General features: G+C 35.3%; 1 protein-coding gene across 4 annotated transcripts in view; it reads right to left on the bottom strand.

The window, feature by feature from the left end:
- The window catches only part of VPS13B (vacuolar protein sorting 13 homolog B), a 752,513-nt gene that overhangs the window by 412,178 nt on the left and 315,884 nt on the right, over positions 1 to 24,451 (bottom strand). For 3 of the 4 annotated variants that reach the window (XM_027594446.2, XM_027594594.1, XM_027594354.2), the window contains exon 21: positions 19,687 to 19,834. In XM_027594446.2, coding sequence (XP_027450247.2) covers positions 19,687 to 19,834 — 148 coding nt within the window. The remainder of the gene's footprint in view (positions 1 to 19,686; positions 19,835 to 24,451) is intronic. The other variant, XM_027594522.2, reaches the window with a different exon arrangement.

Raw genomic sequence — 24,451 nt, 5'->3', positions numbered from 1 at the left:
TATTATCACCTCAGAACACTGTCTGGATATTAACTTTATAAATTCACAAAATGTGTTTATTTGATCTGCATTTGATCCTTTTGCTTTTAAGTGACTGGCAGGAAAAATAAGTTCTGATCTTTGACTAATTTGAGGGTCCTACATTCCAAAGGACAATTCCAGGCCTAAAAATTTCATTATCCTTTTGTCTGATGATTTAAATTGGCATATATAATTGCAATCATTTTAAGTATCCACTAAGTATTTAATTTTGAGTATTTGTTGAAAGTATCATTTAAGTTTCATTTCTTCAAAGTTTGCTTTAAATACTCAAAGAGGAAAACAGAAAGATTTGATGAACTGAGGTTCCTACTTCTAAAGACCCCCCCAAGCATTCCACTTTCATTGCCTGAGAAAAGGCTGATGCCACAGAACCCAGACAACGAGAGTCAAATGCTTTCCTCAATATGATCCCCATAAAACCTTGACACAACTCTGAGTGACCCTGCATTGACTTTGGATTACTTACTTCTTAAGCCCAGTATAACTGAGGACCACAGCTAAGTTCTGTATCTCTGCTACAGAAAAATAAAGTTGTATTTTGCACACTTGATTACAGAACGGAGAACTGTGCCTGATACATACACATGTATTACATAACTGGGATAAGCAATAACCAACCAACCCGAGTGATCCTGAAAAGAACACATCCCTCCAGCCCCCAGCACTTGCCAACTAACTCCACCTCATAATCCCAGGGTTAATTCTTTCCTGCCCTTTAACTCCATTTACATTGGCCAACAGGAGAAGCCCAAAACCCTAAGAACATCTCTTATTGGGGCACCCGGGTGGCTCAGTCGGTTAAACTGCTGCCTTTGGCTCAGGTCATGATCTTGGGGTCCTGAGATCAAGCCCCACATCGGGTTCCCTGCTCAGTGGGAAGTCTGCTTCTCCTTCTCCCTCTGCTGCTCCCCCTGCTTGTGCTCTCTTGCTCATGCAATCTCTCTCAAATAAGTAAAATCTTAAAAAAAATAATCCTTTATGACCCAGACCCTCATCACCAAAGACCTCTGTGTAACCCCACCTGATGCCATCTCCTACTCTACAACATGGCAATCTCTTCTGTTCTGCCCTCTAGAACTCATAATGTATCATTAGCAAAATCTCCCATATCTTCCTAAAACTTTTCTCTGAATTTACTCTCCAACTTCTTTTCACACAAATCTGAGGACACTGCTTTCTGTGAAGTCCTCTTAACTAGCTGATGCTTTCTCTGCCATACCCTGCAGAGAATTGGGCCTGGGAGTGGTTTCAGTCGCTTCCCTGATCCTCACTGCCACTTCCAGTCTATTTTTGTACCTCCTCCCTAAAAAAAGGAAGCCTTGCTTTGGATTTCATGTCATCCAACCATACACCCATCACTCCTTCTTACTGCAATATATGTTCCTGAGGTCAGCACCCTCGCCCCTTCATTCTTTGAAGATTTTAGCTCCAGGATCACTCTCACTCCTTGTGTCAGAGACAAGAGTCCCCATTAAACAGTCTACCTGTTCCCCTATATTACTTGGTCTGCAGCTAGGCAAGCCTGTGTGAATGATTCTGACCAATAACATACAACCTAAAGTTAGGTGGTACCTTAAGCTTTATAGGCAATCAAGAGCAAGTGTGCTTTTCTCACTTCTTTCTCTTATCTGCTGGCTGAATGCAGAACATCCAGAGGATCAGCAGTGTGACTACACAGCAGATGCCTGAGTCACTGCTTGGAAAATAGCTAAGACAATGTGAACACAACAAGGTATTTTCCTTGAACAAGAAATCAATTCTATTGTATCAAGATGCTGAGATTTTTCTGATTGTTTGTTAGAGCCAGTGGAAAACAATGACTAACAGATCCTATTAGAGGAAACTGAAACATTTGATCATTGCCACCTTCTTGACACACTTCCTTAGTTTCTTCTGGACACCACTGTCTCTATGTTCTACCTCACTGGCAGCTTTCTTGGTTTTCTTGCTAGTTCTTCATTTTCCAGACCTCTAAATGCTGCAGTGTCCAAAGATTCAGCCTTTGGGCCATTACTCTTCTCTACAAACACCTCTTCTTGGGTGACCTCACTCAATGTCACGGCTTCAAGCATCCTCTACATGGACACAATTTCCAGGAAACAGTCTTGATCTAGCCTCGGAACTCCGGGCTAGTCACCCAATTGTCCACTCAACATCACCACTCAGATATTTAATAGGAATTTCAAACTTGACATGGCCAAAGCAAAACTCTTGAGTCTCCCTCTTTCCCCACGGCTTTGCTTTTATATTCCTTCAAGTCTCAGAAAATAGCAAATCCACCCTTCCAGTTGCTCAGGTGAAAATGACTGACCCTCCCCTCCCACACACACACACTATACATCCAGACAACTGGCATAATTTTACTGGCTCCATCACAAAATATATCATGACCTTACCTCCTCTAGTGATACTATCCTACCCCCTCACCCAAGTCACATGATTACAGGCATACACTATGGCAACAAGCCACAGGTCAACAGGTCTACCTGTTTCTATACTTTCCACTCTACAGTCTACTTCAACACAGCACCCAAAGTGATACCATTAAAATAGCCAAAAAGAGTCGTATCACTTCTCTAATCAAAACCCTTGTATGGCATCCTCTATTACTCACTTTTACTAGTCCAAATCCTTACAATGACTTCTAAGTCCCTACAGGATTTTTCTTCCCCATTGTCTTTTTTTTTTTTTAGATTTTTAAATTATTTATTTGACAGAGAGAGGGAGAGAGAGAGAGAGCGCACAAGTAGGCAGACAGGCCAGCAGAGGGAGAAGCAGGCTCCCCGCTGAGTAGGGAGCCCAAAGCGGGACTCGATCCCAGGACCGTGGGATCATGATCTGAGCCTAAGGCAGATGCTTCCCAGGCAGACTAGACCCAGGCGCCCCTTCCCCATTGTCTTTTTAACTTCCTCTTCCACTCCTCTTGCTCCCCCTGGAGCAGGCTGGTTGCCCTCCTTGCTTTTCCTTGAACTTAAGAATACTGGCAAAAATACTGGGTTAAAGAACACAGTAGAAGAGGAACCATGTCCCCACCACCTTTCTCTCAATCCTCCATTTCCTCAAGTCTATAGGAAATTTCAGAAGGGTTTAGGGAATTTCAACACAGCAAGAATAAAAGCATACTGATACCAGTCTGTGAATCTTATTATAGAGCTATTCTTCCACTCTGTTGGAGTGGATTGGAAAACACTTGAAAATGAGATAAAGGAAATTGTTGGCCTCTTCCAAAACCTATGAGCTATGGAAAAGTAAGATTTCAATTCAGTAAGCATGACTGAGTACCTTACTTGTACTAGGACTTAAGGGGAACAAAAGATGTAGAAGACTGAGGCTGTGCTTTTAAGAGCTTACCTTTGAAAAAGGGAAATGAATGGGTAACAGACTTACTAAATGGATAGGTAGCATAGAGCTATTTTAGAAAATTTTATTATCATGTAGGAAGTAAAATAATTGTAGAATCATTGTCTTATAATGACCTTTTTACCCTGTTTTATATCACATATGTATAGCGATGGAAAAGAAACTATTACTCATTCATAATCCTAATAATGATTTTGGTGTCACTAGAAAGAAATACAAATATACCTTTGCAAAAGAAAAAAAAAGGTCAATTTTCAGGTTCATAAATAACCTAAATCTGTATTTTTTTTTTTTTTTGCCATTTCCATGGCTACCAACCTGCTGAAAATCTTCATCTCTATAAAGAAGAGTAACTCACATTTCTGGAAAGGGTCTTCCTCCTTCCAATCCATCCTAAACTACTCTCAACCACAGGATACTATTCAAGAATAAACAGCATCTTAGATAGAAAATCAAAGTTCTGCATCTGGTTTTCAAAGCCCTGTATAAGCTGGTCTTGCCTCTCTAAATCTGTTCAATTTTATTTTCTACTACTTCTGCTGGAGAATCTCCACTCCAATCAATGTCTTCTCCCTGTTGTTTCCAGCCAAGTGAACTGCCCCCTCTTCATTATCGCATACTCTATTTAAGACCTACCTCAGGTTGTACCTCGCTAATGAAAACTTTTCCAATTCCTAAAGTCTGTAATAATGGCTCCTTTCCCTAATTTTTCCTCAGTTTTGTAGTCTACCATATTGCACGTGACTTTTTTCTTTCCTGTTAGAACCTAAAGTTCATGAGAATAAGAGCCATGCCACCTACTACTTTCAATTTCCCAAAGTACTTAACACACAGTTAAGAACACTGTAGGAACTCAAAATTATATTTACTGATTACCTGACTAATGATAAAATCTAACGTCAACATCCTGGGTTATACCTGGACTACTCTTGTCAGTATTTAACATTTTAAAACATACCTGAATTTGTGATACAGTGGGAATATTCTGAAAGATTATGTACACCAATTTAAAATGTACTACATGCTGCTATTTCTCCTAAATAATTGATAAATATCCCTGGGAAATCTGGGAACAGACATGAAAAGTTACAGGACGTAAATATATATCAAAGAACTGGGGACAAAAAAAAGGTTAAGGAATGTAATATTTAAGTCCCTAAATAAAAATAAAAAGAGAGAAAAAGGTTTTATGGATTTGTGCAATAATTATTTACTAAATATTTGTTCAATGCCAGAAATAGATGTTAGATTCTGGGAAGAAAGAAGTAAACAAATCTTGGGGGAAAAACAGTTTCTTCAACGAACATTGTTGGGAAAACTGGACAGCCATATGTAAAAGAATGAAACTGGACCCCTATCTTACACCATACACAAAAACTAAATCAAATGGATTTAAAGACTTAAAACTAAGACCTGAACCATAAGACATAGGGAGTAAGCTCTGGGACACTGATCTTGGCAACGATTTTTTTGAAGCTGATACCGAAAGCAAAGGAAACAGAAGCAAAAATAACCTACTAGGACTACACCAAACTAAATGCTTCTGCACAGCAAAGGAAACCAGCAACTAAATGAAAAGGCAAATTACTGAATATGAGAAAATATTTGCAAATCATGTATCTGATAAGGGATTAATATCCAAAATATGTAAAGAACTCATAAAAAATAGCAAGAAGCAATCTGATTAAAAAATGGACAGAAGAGAGGTGCCTGGGTGGCTCAGTCGTTAAGCGTCTGCCTTCGGCTCAGGTCATGATCCCAGGGTCCTGGCATCGAGCCCCACATCGGGCTCCCTGCTCAGCGGGAAGCCCGCTTCTCCCTCTCCCGCTCCTCCTGCTTGTGTTCCTGCTCTCGCTATCCCTTTAAAAACAAAATGGACAGAAGATCTAATAAGACATTTTCCAAAGAAGACATTCAGATGGCCCACAGGTACATAAAAGATGCTCAAAATCATTAATCATCAGGGAAATGCAAATCAAAACCAAAATAACATATTACCTCACCCCTGTGAGAATGGCTATTATCAAAAAGACAAGAGATAACAAGTGCTGGCCAGGATGTGGAGAAAAGAGAACCCTTGTGCATTGTTGTTGGGAATGTAAATTGGTGCAGCCATTATGAAAAGCAGTGTAAACGGGTTCCTTTAAAAATTAAAAACAGAACTATCATATGATCTAGCAATTCCACTTTGGGGTATTTATCTAAAGAAAACGAAAATACTAACTGGAAAAGATATATGCACTTCTATGTTCACTGCAGTACTACTGACACTAGCCAAGATATGGAAACAACCTAAGTGTCTGCTTTTGCATGAATGAAAAAAGAAAATGAGGTCAATACACACACACACACACACATATGTAGGCATATGTGTACATATACATACCCACATATATGAAATATATACACACACACAAGATATATGCATACCTATAATGGAATATTATTCAGCCACAAAAAAGAAGAAAATCTTGCCATTTGCAATAACAGGGATAGACGTCAAGAGCAGTATGCTAAGTGAAATGAGTCAGAGAAAGACAAATACCATATGATCTCACTTCTATGTGGAATCTAAAAATGAAACAAAACAAAACAAAAACCAAGCTCATAGATACACAGAACAGGCTGGTAGTTGCCAAAGGGAAGGGTTGGGTGAAATGGGTGAAAGGGTACAAACTTCCAGTATAAAATAAGTAAGTCCTGGGATGTAATGTACAGCATGGTGCTAGAGTTAATAAAACTGTGTTGCATATTTGATAGTCTCTCAGAAAGTAAATCAGAAATTTTCTCATCACAAGAAAAAAAGTTTTGGGTAACTATGTATAGTGATGGATATTAACTAGCCCAATTGTGATCATTTCAAAACGTATAGGTATATTGAATTGTTATGCTGTACACCTTGAAATTAATGTGACATATGTCAATTATACCTCAACTTAAAAAAGTGAGCAAGTCAGATATGGTCCTTGAGATACATTCTAGACAAAGAGAAAGAAAAAAAAAAAGAACGAAAACCTATAATGGGTGTTATGAGAGCAGAAAACAAGTGCTAAAGTAGGGAATCTTGGGGGAGTGCCACAGACCTATTTGAGAAAGGCTCAACAGGGAAGGAGGTTTCTTTACTAAAAGGATAACATTTAAACTAAGACTTGGAGCATGAAAAGTACATAGCTATGAGAAGAGCAACGGCCTTTTGCCTCATTGCATCTGAGACAGCAAGAGGGTCACCGGCAGCTCTACTATGGCCACCTGAGGAACTGTGGCCAGGGTTTGCGTTCTTGCTGCGTCTGCTCAAACCGGCATGGTCCGATGCGGAAATACGGCCTCCACACGTGCTGCCCATGTTTCCATCAGTATGCCACGGACACAGGCTTCATTAAGTTCAATTAGGCGAACCTCCTTGAATGGGTCATCCAAGAGACAGAGCTTAACTGCAGATATCCAAGATACCTACCTTAATGCTAACTCATTGTACATAAAATACATCAATTATAGTGTTTTAATGTGGAAAAAAAAAATGGAAACAGCATATGCAAAAAATCCCAGGCAAGAAAAAGCATGGAGTGTTTGAAGAAATGAAAGAGGATCAATGTGAGGAAAAATGACAAACAATGCATGGAAGAACCAACAGAAGCTAATCAGGTCAAACTTTGTAGGCCATGGGAACAAGTTTGGATTTTTTTTATGATGTCATGTTAATCACCATACATTACATCATTAGTTTTTGATGTAGTGTTCCATGATTTATTGTTTGCGTATAACACCCAGTGCTCCATGCAGAAGGTGCCCTCTTTAATACCCATCACCAGGCTGACCCATCCCCCACCCCCTCCCCTCGAGAACCCTCAGTTTGTTTCTCAGAGTCCATCGTCTCTCATGGTTCATCTCCCCCTCCGATTTTACCTGAAATGCAGTAAGAAATACTGAAGCGTTTTAAGCAGGGAATAAAATGATCCAATTTAGATTTTAATAAGATGATTCTTGCTGTCATCTGAACAATGGATTAGAGAACAGATGGTGAAAGTGAGAACATTTGGAAATGACATGAGTGAGACTGTTTAGCAGATCTTTATTCTGTAGAAGAAATTATGTGGCTCTGATTGGGGATGCAGCATATAAACAGAATGGACAGGGGAAAAAAAGCCACTATGAATCCAAGGTTTCATCCTTGAATAACATGGTCAGTGGTGGTGGTGGGGAGAGGTACAGAGTTGGTAGAGATTTGACATTAGGCTTGAGTGGCCTGTAAAATACCTAAATTTCCTAAAATACCTTCAAATTTCTTTGAAGATTTATTTATTTGAGAGGGAGAGAGAGAAAGAGAGAGCAGAGGGAGGGGCAGAGGGATAGGGAGAGAGAGAGAGAGAATCTCAAGCAGACTCCCTGCTGAACGCAGAGCCCAACGCAGGGCTCCATTCAGGACCCTGAGATCATGACCTGAGTCAGAACGAAGAGTTGGACCCTTAACTAACTGAGCCACCCAGGTGCCCCCTGAGCGGCCTGTAAGATACTTAAACAGAGATGTAGACAACTGATTAGGAGACATCTTAAAAGAGAGAGAGAGAGAGAAGAAAGAAAACTGGTATAACAAAGCAGCTCATTTAAGACAAATGTATACAAATCATCAGTGTGAAATAAGTTTTATTATGGAAGCCTGAATGGAAATACTGGATTTTAAGGTAACTTTAAGATGATTAATATCAAACAGAGAAAAGAAAAACTAAAATTACAGTGCAACGTCAGCAGCTAATAGATAAAACAATAAGCTTCACCTTTCTTAGAGCATTTAACTTTCCTTTTAAAATGCAAACATAAAAAATGTGATATTTACTTTCTGAATATGTTTTACCCTTTTATTGAACTTTCACATATCTTACTTTATTTAAGTCTTATAACAATCCTTAAATCTGCGAGCTATTGTTAGTATACTTATTACCATATTATAAATGAAGAAAATGCAGGTGTATGAGGTTAGCTTGACATGAGAGTGGAGAAAGGATCAAAAGCTAGATTTTTTGGTCCCTAGTCAACTGGTTTTTCTACCATACCTTCCTAACTTGATCTGTATCTTACACTGATCATTCTTTTTGGCAACTTAATTTGGCAACATAAATTTAAGTAACTTGAAGAAAAAGTGACTTTTATATAGTTATACTATTTTTAAATTTCTAGAGTTTAGATAGTATATAAAGCTTTAAGCAACTTGCCATAGAAACTGCAATAATGCCTGAGACTTTTCATCAGAACACAAACTACATTCGATACTATCACTCTTGAAAGCCCCTTGGGAAATAATGGCTTTTTGGATTCTGCAAGTCAGCGTGACATGGCATGCAAAATTGCATCTCATGCTGAGCCAACCAGGAAAATATATGTCATCACTATGTGACATTCAGAATTTCATCTGGAAACTATAATCTTGTTCTGACTGCTAAAAGGGGGGGGGAGGGAGGAAGACTGCATACAAAACAATTTGGTTGAATTTTTGCTGAATTCTTGCCAGTTCATGTAAAAACTACAATAACTTATTTCCAAAGAACTCTATATTCAAAAACTTTTCAATGTACTTACTAACATCACAATGTTTTCTCAAAGAACTTTAAGATTAACTGACATATTTTTAAAATCTTATAATTCAAATTAATGAATCACTAGAAAAAATTCTTTATAATGAAACAAAGTTTCAAAATTAATAAACTGTGCAAAGGAGAACAATGAAAACACTTTCTAATTCCTTTCTCCCAATGAATAAGCTCTAGATTAAGAAACACACAAACACCCATTGTAGGTTGCAATCTGTTTTATGCATCCCACATCTTTCTAGTCTAGAATCTTTTCCTCTTGGGCTCTTAATTCTTGTGTGCAATATGTTCATAAACCATCTACCTTATTTCTATTAAAACAGAAACCTGTGAACATAATTTAGTGTTATATAATCAACATTTTGTATTTTAAATCTGTTGTGACTAACTGTAAAATGAAAAATTAGTAGACATAAACTGGAATGGCTGACTCACAAATTATTCCCAGGAGCCATGTTTCTGCTAGCCCTCCATTTTCTGGTATCACATCTCATGCCCCTAAGCTCAGAAAGGGCTGCCACTGGGCCAGTCATAGTACCTAACCTCCCAGGTCACAATGACTGTCTGTACTAACTTTCCAGGTGACAATGACTGTCTGAGATGTATGCACATGATCCAAGAGAGGCCCAACAAAATCCTTCTTAGGTTTGTTTTCAACAGATACTAGACCAGATCTTTCCCTTTGATCACAGAGAATTAAGTATGTCAGTCCAGAGGAATCACAGCCATGTACACTGCTAAGTCAAGAAACCTATGTTCAATAAAAGAAAGTTAAGTCAACAGGAAAAGAAAAACAGAGTCCTGATAGTATGCAGTCTCTATTTCTAAGTCATTCCAAGGAAAAGATCTATCTTTGCTTTTCTTACTATTTTGGTTATGCAAATCAAGAAAATATTCCTGTTTTTCCAAATTTAAAATAATTTTAAAAGTTTCTGTCTTTTGCAGAGAGCCCTTTGTAATTCAGAAATGTGTCAAAAAAAAAGGAATAATTTAGAAATGTGTCTTCCCTAGTAGTCACTTATCAACTAGGGGGAAAAATGGGCAATTTTTTGTTATTTTTTAATTTTTTATTTTAATTCAATTTAGTTAACATACAGTGTATTATTAGTTTCAAGGGTAGAATTCAGTGATTCATCAACTGCATATAAGACCCAGTGCTCATTACATCAAGCGCCCTCTTTAATCCTCATCACCCAATTACCCCTTCCAGCAGCCCTCAGGTTGTTCCCTAGAGTTAAAAGAGTCTCTTACGGTTTGCCTCCCTCTTTATTTTATATTTTTATTTTATTATTTTATATTTTATTATTTTATATTTTTTATTTTATCTTATCTTATTTTTCCTTCCCTTCCCCATAGGTGTACCTGCCCAGCCCTCATAATACCATTACACAGCCTGCATAAGCTCCAAAATGCCCAAGCATATCATGGGGTTTACTTCCCCATTTCCCAGGCTTACTTCCTTGAGAACTATTCAAACTCTGCCTCCCTTGGCTCTCAGTCCTTCCGTTATCATATTCACTGGCCATTATCCCTATGATACTCTGCCTGAACTTGCATATTTGGAGATGCTATTTTTTACTTCTCTAATCTTTTCTCCACCTCCAAAAGATTTCTTCAACTACATTAGCCAATACTTTTCTCAGTTTAACCCTTGGCACTCTCCCATCGGTGTCTTATATGAGGGACTTCCTCCAAATAACCCTAAACTTCCATATAGTAACACCTTAAGACAGCAGTGAACTCCAATACTGTAGGGTACAAAACTATAAGACCATCCACTGAGCTTTTGGGGACAAATCTGAGAATATCTACTCATATTTACTTTTATCTAAAAATGAGAAAGACACGATTTGTTAATATTTAGTAAAGTAGAATTACACTGAGGTCCTTCTCCATGTCATAAGGCTACAGATAACACAATGCTAAGTATACTGAAGGAAGAGTGGACATTCAGTAACAAGAAGAAAATGGCAGGGGCCCTTCACTCTTTCATGTGTTTTTTGTGGCATAATTTATATACATATAGTTAACCAGATTTACAAATTTCATTCTCTACCTTTAACTAAATTAATTCTCCTAATTTGGATATACATTTTTTAAAGATTCCCATAAAACACACAAATCCAAACATATGGATTAAAGATATCACTAGCTTATTTAAAAGGAAAAAGCAACACCTTTCCATTAATTTAGAAGAATCTTACTGATAAAAGGAAGATGGAAATTGACTAGCCTGATGTCAACAAAGACCTTGGATAAAATGGATAGGACTGAAAAATAAGTGTCTTCAGTGCATCAATGATGCCCGTTTCCCTCTTAGATATAATGTATCTCAGTGGGGTGACTTTTCAATGTCAGCTACTAAAATCAACTATTAAAATAAACTGAATTAACAACTAAACCTTGGGGCACCTGGGTGGCTCAGCTGGCAAGTGTCTGCCTTGGGCTCAGGTCCTGATCTCGGGGTCCTGCTCAGCTTACTTCTCCCTCTACTTGTGCTCCCTCTCTCATGCTCTCCCTCTCTCAAATAAAATCTTTAAAAATAAAAAAACACTTAAAAAAAGAACTAAACCTTTAAGTTTCTGTAACACAGTATTAAAATTTTTAAAAATGACACAGTATTAGTCTCACTGAAATATTGCTATATCAAAAAACTACCAGAATAGAAACATTTAAATGTTAATAAAATTTTAAAATTATCTTGCATGCTTTATAGTATATTACTATAGTGATACACATATTTAATGCATAAATCAATAAATGGTATACTATAGATGCTTGCTCAAGGATTTTTACTGATAGGAATGCACTTAGAAAAAAGGTAGGAGGCTACCAAAGATTAACTATTTTCAAATAGTTTGTGTTCTCTGTATTTGTTTTAATTCATTCTCTTACTGTTTAGTAATACTTTTAACAAAATATGGGCCTGCCTCAGATGTGTTCAAGGAATCCAAAAACAGTGGTTTTTTTCATTTGTTTTGATCTAGGCTTGGATTAGGACATTTAAAAGAGGAAGGAGTGAGGTAGCAGGGACAGTAGTCGAAATAAAATAATCCCAACAGAATGTAGAATTTAAAACTAATTTCTCAGCATTAAAAGAATTTACCTTCTAAAGCCATCTCCAGTGACAAAATTCAGTAGAGTCTATATTCCACTTTCAAAGTAAAAATCGGAATAAAACTTGAACATATTAAAAGAAACCAAACCTAAATAAATGTTCTGTTTTACAGTCCTAGAGTAATAACAAATGAGCCAAGGAAATAGGAAAACATTTTTTTCCACTTAAATATGAAATAATTACTCATCTAATTTTCAGGATTCAAAGTTCCAAGAGGAAAAGACATTATGTGTATGCTATAGACATACTTAAAAATAAAAATCAATAAACCTAGTTTGCTTAACAAACTCAACAGGTTCTTGGACTTAATGAGCAAACACTAATTAAAAGACATTCTGCCAGACACACCAGAAGACACACTAAAGAAGTATAAATTACATTTCTCTATGAACTGATCATTTACTTGAGGAGTCCTCATATGAAAACTAGCAATGCAAGAAATTCAGCTATGTAGTAGTGCCAAGTGAGCAGTGTAATTACCAGGTATGTCTATAAAAGAATATCATCAAATGATGAATGGATATTTTATGAAACATTTAAAAAAACAAAATGTCAAAAACACTCTATAACTACAAAAATCTAGACTACTATGGCTGATATTACACACCATCAAATGGCACCTGTTGAAATTCTTTAGAAAGATAAGCTTAGAAATGAACTTAGACATAATTTGAATTGCAAAGATTATGTTAAGTTCTGCAGACTCTTAATATTTTTCCTCATAAATTCTAGGTTTAGAAATAAAAATAATTGTTCTTACAAAGTACAAACAGGAAATAGCAATTTAGTAAATGTGTATTTTCCTTTAAGTTCTCTGATTACTTTCTGGATGGTATTTCCAAGTTTCTCTAATTTTTGGTGTACTTCATTAGATATACTTCATTTTATTTTAAACCTTTTTCTATTCCAAAAGGGAAAAATATACTTTAAACCCCACTTTATCCCTGAGAGAATAAAATCAATTGCATATTATGCAATTTTTCCAATGCTTTAACATTTGTCAATGAAACTGGATATCTAATTAATCACAAAGGAATGGAATTTTATGCTAAACTACATGATTAAAGTAAGCAACTTCTAATATACATAAGTCCACAAAAAATTTATTTCTTGTACATTAATACTAATTCCACCCTATAACTAGGAACATACCTATTCAACATTCTAATTTAATCAAATTAAGGATGATTTAAACATTTTAAATGAAAAACTACATTGGTGTGAAACATTTTACTTATAATGCACAATTCTTAAAACTTGACTCCAAAATACATCAGTGCCTTCAGGAGCAACTATTACTAGCAAAAATTGGAAATCTCGCAACCTCAAACCGTCCTACAATTTATACTGCCTGTAGATAAAATGATTTTTTTTCAAGACTTGACAGAATTTCAAACTTGGAGTGACATAAATGGATACAAAAAAAAATGAAGGTAAAGTTTAAAGTCTTGTTTTCTTAGAAGGAACAGATTCCTTGTATATGCAAAACAGGGTCTTAACTTTGAAAAACTTATATATTTCCTCATCTCTTACATTCTCTGAAACAGGGCAAAGAAAATAATACTTATCCTATATAACTCGTGTGTGGAAAGAAAATTAACTAAATTGATGTATACGTACTCTTCTTAACTCTGTCTCAGAGGAAGAGGCAATTTTCCTATTAAGTCCTACATCTGTTTATAAGATCTTATATTTTGCTTCATTTGTGATCTCACTATAAATTATCCCCAATGTTCCTGTATCTCCAATTCTTCCTTCTCTCCTCTTTATCTCTCTATAGACATACCCAAGTGTCTGTATAGTGAAATTTCTGGAAAGAGTGGTATACACAGTGGCTGTTTCAGTTCCCATTCATTTCCTAACAACTAAAGCTCCTCTGGCCAATTTCTGCCTCATTGTTCTTGATGAATCTATAGCATCCTAGGCAGTTACCCACCCTCATCATGAAGTGCTTTTCAATTATGTCATATATATCATATATATACATGTATATATACATATGTATACACTTACGTTGCCTAATTCTCAGAAGGATGCTTCTCAATCTTTCCACTAGCTCATTCTCCTTACTCTTTAAAGAAAAAGTTGCTCAGAATTTAATTTTGGGCTTTCTTCTCATTTTGCTTCTCATATGGTTTCCCTGGGAGATAATGCACTCTGTGGCTTTGACTGTGTAAGATCCCTATGGTAATGACTCCTAAGCCTCTACCCTCATTGTGAAAAACCTAAGCAACATCTCAGACATGACAACACTTTTACCAGCTTTGTCTTCTGATATTTTCACTTAAAGGAAAATATTTTCTACTTTCCCCCCCAAACTCCAGCTTATGACAGTCTATTTTAAGTTACTACAGCAGAGTAAATAACCTGTAATATCTAAGTAATCTGTAATGAGCTAAATAACCTGTATATCTACTCTCCTCTTTTTTTCTTAGTTAGAAACCAAACCTTTTGGTCACACAACCTTTGGGCCTTAAAAAGTACTACATTCCTGAGATCTATACAGCTCTGGATATGACCACATATGATCAAATAAACATGACTAGTTTCTGGCCAAGATTACATAAGCAAAAGTGAACAGTACTTCTGTATACTTTTCAAAGAGGTAAGGTGTTGTCTTCTTGTTACTCATTCTGCTCACTGAAATGCAGACATGATAAACAGTTGAAGCATCCACTGAGGACCATTCATCAAGCATGGTAATAGAGGCCACTCATAGTGGATTAAGAAAGTACCTGACCTTGGAGAGCCATATGACCTGTACGCTTTCACCTGAGACAAAACTCAATCTTATTAAACCACTGTTATTTAGAGATTTCTGATATTTTCAGCCAAAATTAACTCAATCTTAATCATTACAACTACATTATTGAACTACTGCTTAATTTAAAAATACTATATTTTGAAATGAGATCAGAAAAAATCTAATTAGAGATATTTTACCTAATAACTGAAGTTCATTGTCAAAAAAAAAGATTCTTCAAAAAAAATCTGAAACCTTTATCTGTAATATAAACAAAGTGTTTTTTCAATTTCATGATTTTCCATATTTAATTTTCTTTGAGAAAATAAGATAGAATTTCCATATGCCTGATAAGAAATGTAAGCATCTGAAACATCATAAAATTTTTTATTTTTTAAAATGCATCACTGATTCTGGGATATATTTAAACATACATATTAGGGAAGAAAAACTGTATCAGCAGTAGTGTTTCATTTCTGAGTTGAGTGTCATCCAGGAACTTAACTGCAACACTGAAGTGACAACCGATTAAAGAGTGGCAGAACCTTCCATGCTAATTGCAGAGGTTTAGGTGTTTCCCACTATACCCTTGTAGTTAGCTCTAATGTAAAATTCTTCACTATTTTACTTCCATGGGACTGGACTGAAAACTTAGAACCATTCCTCGACAAAAAGGAATACTCTGAAGTTGGCTGGTTATATACTGGGTATATAGAGGGAAAATAGGAGATGACTCAATTTGCACAGATCTGACTTTTATGGCTGGTTATACCATTAAGAAATGAAAGAAGGCAACTATTAATTACAGGATGACTATCATAATCTGGAACTTTATTTCTGTGTGTGTCTGAATCTCCTATAGGTGCATTAACACATTGAGGAAATATGTTAACTAAGGTCATCAGGATGCTATTTACTTTTCAAGTGTTATTTTCCATAATTTGCTAAATAGCAAAGCACCTCGTATAGCATCAGAAAAAACTGTGCCAAATGGAACCTGAAGAACAGAGTTAAACAATAATCAAATTGAGAAAGATTTTTTAAAAAGGATTAAATAGTTTAACCAATTATTCTTCCTTGATAAACCAAGGAGCAATGTAAATATATTCATATTGAAAGATTTATTTTTTTTAGCAATTCAACACTTCCATACACCTGGTACTCATCACAAGTGCCCTCTGTAATCCCCATCACCTAATTCCACTGACTGATGAAGAGGATGATATACATACACACAATGGAATATTACTCAGCCATAAAAAAGAATGAAATTTGCCATTTGCAACAACATGGATGGAAGTAGAGAGGATTATGCTAAGCAAAATAAGTCAGTCAGAGGAAGACAAATACCGTATGATTTCACTCATATGTGAAATTTAAGAAACAAAGCAAATAAGCAAAAAAACCAAACCAAAACAAACACACAAAAAACCCCAAGAAACAGGCTCTTAACTACAGAGAACAAACTGATGGTTACCAGAGGGGAGGCAGGTGGTGGGATGGGTGAAATACATTATCTGGAACTTTAAAAACAAGCCTCACTAAAAATTTTTTTCACTAAATATTTTTTAACCTTGGATAAGTTGCTTGACCTCTTTATGAATCAATCTCCATAATTATAAAGCAAAGGGGTTAGACTGGATAATTTATTCCAAGATACATATATAACTCCATATGATTTTTCTAAAGATATCTGCATGGCTCCCTCCTTTACCAGCTTCAAGTATCTGTTCAAACTTTCAGTGAGACCCTACTCAGGCTACCCAAATTAATTATCATCCCACAGTCTACTAACATTCTGTATACTTTTTTTCCATTTATACTCTTTGTGCTTCATTTTGGCAGGTTTCTATTGCTAGGTCTTCAAGGTTGATTTCTTCTTCTGCAATGTCTACTCAAGTGTTAATTCATCCAGTCAGTTTCTCCCTTCCCATACATTTTTCAACTCTAGAGTAGGGCTTGGTTCTGTATTATATCTTCTATTTCCGTCTGAAATGTACTCATATTTCCTTAAATACCTGACCACAGTTATAATTACCCGTTTGAATGTACAAGTATTTAATACACCTGCTAACTCTATCATCTATGCCATTTTTTAGTTCATTTCTATTGGCTTATTTTTCTTCTGGTCATAGATTCCTACTTCTCTGCATCTCTATTGGTTTTTGATTGAATGCCTGACATTGTGCTTTTAAGTTGTTACATGTCTGGATCTTCTTACCTTCCTCTTAATAGTGTTGGGCTTCATTTTGCCAGCACTTAACTTACTCACTGTTTTTGTTGCTTCAGAGGCTTTTTAAAATTTGCTTAAGATGAGTCTAAGGGAGCCTTTACATTTTCAATAGTTTAGATCCACTACAGAGGCATGGCTTTTCTATGCCTCTCCTGAAGGTCCTGAATAATTATCGGGATTGTATACTATAACAATAGGAACCTGAATGCCTTCCAGCCCTGTGAGAGCTCTGGGAATCATTCAGATCATGGTTCCTAGGTCATCCTTTGCCCAACTGTGCAGAGTCTCGTCCTATGCATGCATGGCTTACTACTTAGCAAATACTCAATGAGAACACTATTCCTCATTGCTGGAGCTCTTCTGCTACACAGTGTTCTCTCTCTAGAATTTTATCCCATGATCTGCAGTCCTCTCTACCTCCTACTACTTCAGTCACTCTACCTCCCTAAACTTCAATTCAGCAAGACAGCTGAGCTCAGCTTAATATATTGCACCCTGTTCTGTGATCTGGAATGTGCCTTTAGCCAGAAAGCAGGGCAATCCTAAGGCTCAACTGCTTTGTTTCCTTTCTATGATGAATCACAGTCCTGTATTGCCTATTGTCGAATGTCTAGAAGCTTTTTTTCTCCCATATATTTGGACAAGTTTCTTAGTTATTTATAGCAGGAATATAAATCTAGTCCCTGATATACCATCATGCTCAGAAGCTAAAGTTCCATACTTTAAAATTGTGGCATTATCTACTAAAATTTACATCATTAATTATCATACCTTAATTTATTATTATCTTGGTAGTAGTCAAGAAGTCAAATTAAAAGGCCTTCTATTATTTTAACCATGTACTTACAGTGCTTTGGACTTGAGAAGTAATACATAAACATGTAAGATAAAAATAGCTGGTATTTTTTAAGGAACTACCATTTATGGAGCATCCTGCTTTTGAAAGTTTTCATCTCCATTACAGACATTTTCATCAAGAGCTCCAAATTAATTTTCATAACATTTCCAGAACATAGGGTAAACAGATGTCAGAGCTTTTAAGGGTTTCCCTGTTTTCAAAAATACGTTCTCTAGAAGATTACTTAGAATTCTGTGATAATATATTATCTTCATGTGAGACATGCTTTTATTCTGGCGTGGCCTGCCCTATGTGCCTATATCACTGAAATAGTGTTGTTCTGCTGTCAACACATTTCCAACCATCAAACATATGTTCTCCCTGTAGCCAGCTATTTAACATTGGTTAATTGTGATTGGAAGAGGAAAATGTCTGCTTCTTGTTGAATAATCACCAAGCAAAATCAAGGCCAGTGCAGTATCACCAAGCTTTGGCCTTCATGTGCCAAAAATACTACATAATTGTTGGGAATGACTTAAGACCAAGACTGGAACTTAGGCTGAAAGTATGAAAACTCATTTTAATAAGAATTCAGGCATAAATTAACACTGACAGTTCTTCACTGTAAAATTCAGTTAAAAACTTTAAATGTGCATTCCATAAAAATGTGAATATATTTAAGACTAACTGAACTATACAATTTAAAGGTTAACAGAGTAATACTAAAAAAACAAACAAGATGTGTAAAAGGTTATGAATGCATTACCAAATTCATTACAGTTTATGATGCAATTAAATAATGAGTACAACAGTGGTAACTTCATTTAGAAGTAGATACAAAGGACTCATAAAACATTTTTTAAATTAAAACTGAAACAGGAAGTGTACTCTAATTAAAAATAGAACTGAAATTTTTGAAATTTAATCTTAAGAAAATGATTAGCACAGAGCATTCTCAAGAGAGCACTAACACCAAGGTTTCCAGAGAAGTAAAAATAATGAGCATTCAAGAAGGAAGATACACAAATCATAAAGAATAAATGTCTATGATAATTTCTATATAGCTGTGTCATGCAATTTCCTTTAAATCTAAGCATTTTCTCTCACCTATATTTATCCTTAACAATTATTTTAAATCAATTATCAAGTGTGATTTAAAGAACACAACTAAATAGTAAGAAGGAGGTCAGAATATGTGGTTAATATGCATACAAGATTAAATTTACTTTTATCAAATGACTCTTTAGTAGACATTTTATTTATCAAGAGGTGATAATTATATGGGGCGCCTGGGTGGCTCAGTCTGTTAGGCGTCTGACTCTTTATTTCGGCTCAGGTCATGATCTCAGGGTCATGAGAATCAGTCCTCCATCGGGGCTCCTCTGTGCTGGGCATGGAGCCTACTTAAGATTGTCTCTTTCCCTCTCCTTCTGTCCCTCCCCCCCTACAAAAAAAGGTGATATTTATAAACCTTTATATAAATTAACAGTTCAGGAGATCTAAAGTATAAAATTTAGCATAGTATCTAAAGGAAATAATACCTAATTCTGTATTAAAAACTCAATACTTAAGTTACAGATCAGCTTCCTATGTTACAAAAATTGGTATTTCCTGGGTTACTGCTAATGCTCTAAGATAATAAAGTCCTTTGTCTCCATTCCAGGAGTCTCGTGTCTTTGGCTGGCATGCGTGATAGTGTGGCCCAGATAACTTGATAACTTAGTAGAGTTAGGGTAAAATCATAGACCCTTTAGAATTCTTGACACATACCTGTTACTGTTTTTGTTTTGATAGGGCTACTGGCATATTCAGAGGCCTGATACGACTGCTGCTTTGCCAGGGGTGCACTTCCAACAGACATCTCATCCTCTTTCCTTCTGCTAATTGGCATGACAAGAGGAACAGCTACAACAGGCTGCTGGAGAGAGGTGAATGAAACACTCAATTATTTACTGTTTCTTAGGCAGTGAAGGCTAAACATGGCAACACTGAGGAAAATCCTTCATAAGTGGTGAAGTTAAAATATCAATCAGTCAATCTGTACCTCTCTCAGTTCTTCCCTCTGTCTGTCTTATACACACAAATTCACACAGGGACACTTAGTTTCAGTGTGAAATTACAATTCTGGGTGAAAACTAAGACAGCAGGGAAATAAATGGAATTTAAAATAAATTTCAGAAAGAAGCATAAAGATAATATGGTAAGGGCAAATCAAAACTACAATTAGCTTTGAAAATTATAACTACTAGAAAATAAAGTTATCCTTATCAAATGATATTTTAGGGACATACTTCTATAAAGTGATTAATTACATGTTACAGTTCAACTTAGTAAGGAATTGCTGAAAGTCTCTATATTTTGTATGACAAAGTGATGTACACAGCATATTTAGAAAGCATAGAAAAGTATCCATAGTTAGAGAAAGCTGGAAAACATTATGATCCTATATTGAATGCATGAGTGCTGAATTGGACAATAAAGCAGCTGTTTCATCTTTATTCACTGAAATAAAGTCTGATGTTACTGCTGATGACGCCCAAAACAATCTTGTCAGATTTTTGGCAAAAAAGAAAAAAAAGTATTTTTTAAGTTTGCTGCAGGATCAAAGATCAATGTTGAACTGGGTGGAAAACAATCATCAAATGTTGGGTTTTAGCCACAAATTGAGAAGGAAATTGCAGCCTGGGCAACAACAGCTGATAACTGTAATACAGCTGCATCAGATGGTAACTCTGGAGGGGCTGGTCGAGTGGCAATGGAGTCTAACGTTACTCTCAACAGCACAACCATCACATTTTTAAAGATCCACCTTTAAGCCTCACTCAACCTTTATTACTTATTTAATATTAATTAGATTATAAAATATTCCAATTAGAACATAGGTACATTATCTAATTATGTAACATAATCAATCAAGTTATGAGATAGAGAGGAAAAAGGCAAATTATTTTAAAGTTCCTACTTAACCTGAGTAAAAGGACAAGAAAGCTGATAATGAGAAAATGGAAAGATTAAATATATTTGTGGGAAACATCACAATGTATAGTACCTGCTTTCCTATTAAGAATTTAGTAAAACTGATAATATTTATACAAATCTGAATAGGAAATAGTATTTTAAGACCTAGATGAGAAATGTTCAACATATTGTTAAGTTTTGGTGCATTTAAAATTCCTCAACTATAAAATATCAAAGTGGAGATGTCTACTTATGTTCTAGCATTTAGTGATTCCATAATCCCTTGAATTTCTTGCCCATCACTTATAAACCTGGAATATGACTAAGTACTCCAAAAAATTACAACTATGTTCAGATTCAAATTAATGTATTAGAGAAAAATTATGTTCTGCACAGTGTGATATTTAATTCAAGCAAAATAGCTGAAAGATGAGATTCATGAAAGCCATAATATTGGTAATACCCCAAAACAAACAAAAAAATCCTTCCTTTTGGTGTCTGAAACTGGGTGCATTTTCACAAAGGCATTCTTTAAAGATTCGTTAAAAGCCCAAACAAAACCCTTCCTAACAAGACATCAGGCTCTGATAGGTCTTCTACAGAACTGTATTCCAAATACCTACAACGGTGTCCGAAAGACTCTCCATAAATATTTGCTGAATGATTGCTAATATAGATACTACATGTCAGGCATGAAAAGATACTGGATATAGAGTAAGATGATTCGATTTCTTCCATTTTTTTGGAAATATGGCTATTCCAGTCAAAAATATACAAATAAACAATATTTATTTTTAGCAACCTTCCATTTTTCTACTAATATTCTTCTACCTTCTGGTACTAGATAGTCCCTCAAATATCAGTTGTGTGCTAGCCCCAGATTTCTCCTATCCTTGATGCATCAATATCCCATGAGCTCAAAATACCTAAAAGCTTTTTTTGCTCTTCCTATAAAATTCTCCCTCTTTAATTTAATAAATGTAAAAGTATAGGACATTATAAAGAAAAAAACAACATCCACATTCTCATTACATCCAACAGTTATTGGCTATTTACATTTTTATATTTCCTTTTTTTTTTTGAGACCAATGAAATATTACAGATAAGGCTAAAAATCCCTCTAACTGCTAACCACCTGCCCATTCCTCCCAGAATCAATCCCTATTATGATACTGATATAACTCTTGAAATTCATGTTTTACAATTTACAGCTATCTTTACTTACACACACTCACACACACCATTTATTTCACCATTTATTTATTTATTTCTAAGGGTGGTTTTGGGAAAATATACATAAATGTTCTCATATTGCATATATCCTTGGAAATTGGCTTTTTGCATTAGATACAATATGAGACATCCATCCATGAGATTAAGAAATCTCATATAATTTCTACTTAATTATATCATGTGAATATGTCATGCTTTATTTATCCACTTCCTTACAGTCATTCAAGTTGTCTCCAATTTCACATGACTGCAATAAATACTGCAATAAGAGGCTTATCCATGATTCTTCAGGGTCCTATGAGTATATCTGTTAAGAGCATATCTTTATCATAAAGTGGGATTTGGAGGTTAGAGGCTAGGCTCATTTTCAATTTTACTGGATACTGCCAATTCATCAATTTTCACTCATACCAGTAGTATGAGTTTATCCATTTTCTATATTTTCACCCCTACTGAATATTGGCATTTTTTCCCCAATAGAGTTTTAAAAGTGAAGATGAGTAGTCATGAGTTGATAATTATTAAAGCTGGGTGATATGGTCATGGGGATTAATTATACTATTCTCTCAATTACCCATGTTAAAAAAAAAGTAAGAATAAAAGAGTAGGTTAAGGATATGTTTAAAAGTATATTTTTGAGATATGATGAACCATAGTAAAATAGTAATACTGTGAAGTGAGGGTGAAAATGTAAATTCTAACCAATTCTGGAAGGTAAGTCACAAAATAACAAAGGCCTTAAAATACGCTAAATACATGCCTTTAACAAATTTTTTAAAGATTTTATTTATTTATTTATTTATTTATTTGAGAGAGAGAGAGAAAAAGAAAGCATGAGCGATGGGGAGAGGCAGAGGGAGAAGTAGACTCCCAGCTAAGCATGGAGCCCAATGTGGGGCTTGATCTCAGGAACCCAAGATCATGACCTGAGCCAAAGGCAGACATTCAACTCACTAAGCCACCCAGGCCCCCCGATACATGCCTTTAACTATTAATTACACTTTCAAAAATATATTCTAAAAAACTCAAAGATTTAGCTATGAAGATATTTATCCCCATATTATTTGTAACTCTGCATGAGTAGGATTATGGGTATTTATTACTTTTACTTTAAATAAAACTATTATTTTTGAACTTAGAAAAACATATTTTTAAATATATATTTACATTTAATTTTAAAGTTATAAAATAATAAAAATAAAATTAAATATCAAAATCTTTAAAGGTATCAATCAAATTAATCAATCTACTTAAGATGCTAGAACAACAACAAAAAAGATGCTGGAATATTATTTGACCTTCAGAGATATCTCTACTGTACTGGACATAACTGCATCATTTATAAACTAACCAATGAGAATTTACAATACTATGGGATATTATTCAGCCATAAAAAAAAAAAAAGGAAGTCTTCTCATTTGTGACAACATTGATGGACCTAATAAGACAACTCGGCTAAGTGAAGTAAGTCAGAGAAAGAAAAATGCCATATGATTTCACTTATATGTGGTATATCAAAAAAAAAAGACAAACTCATGGGGGCAGTGGAGGTGAATGGGGTCAAAAGGTACAAACTTCCACTTAAAAAACAAGTAAGTCATGAGATGTAATGCACAGCAATATGACTACAGTTAATAGTACCATATTGTACATTTAAAAGTTGCTAAGAGAGCTCTTAAAAGTTCTCATCACAAGGAAAAAATTTGCAACTGTCTGTAGTGATGGATGTTAACTACTTATTGTGGTGATAATTTCACAATATACACAAATATCAAATCATTATGTTGTACATCTGACAACTGACATGTCAATTACTACTCAATTAAAAGAACTTACACCTAAAATATTTCTCAAATGCTCCCTGGAATTAGTGTCATTGACTATTACGATGGATTTCTATGCAATTGCTGGTAAAGCAGAGACACTGGAGAGACTAGTTTAGGTGGTCCTATTTTTTTAATGGCCTATTTTCCCTCAGAGTGCCTAGATGTTCGTTCTGAGTATCTGATGCATAAGAACTGTTTAGTAAATGTTCGCTTTCATTTTTATTATCTCTGTATTTCCTTATCTTTAGTTTTATTCAACATTCTGTTACAGTAAACTTCCTAAAATTCAAATCTCTTTATATCAGGCTCCTATAGTTCTTTACCCTTCAGGATGAAGTCACAAACATTCTGTATTACAAAAAAAATCTTTTATGAATTGGCTTCCAATTCCTACCAGCCTCTATAAGAACAATTGGCTCTAGTCTGGAAACATTGAAGGTCCCTTTCTTACCAAGTTAATGCTTTTTTTTTCTCTGCTCACAGAGTTCAGTCTAAAGCAAACTTCCCGGTCTGGTTTA

This window comes from Zalophus californianus, chromosome 4 (assembly GCF_009762305.2).
Source record: "Zalophus californianus isolate mZalCal1 chromosome 4, mZalCal1.pri.v2, whole genome shotgun sequence".
NCBI classification, from domain to species: domain Eukaryota; kingdom Metazoa; phylum Chordata; class Mammalia; order Carnivora; family Otariidae; genus Zalophus; species Zalophus californianus.
The sequence above is the reverse complement of the archived record's forward strand: the minus strand, read 5'-3'. Positions and strand labels throughout refer to the sequence as shown.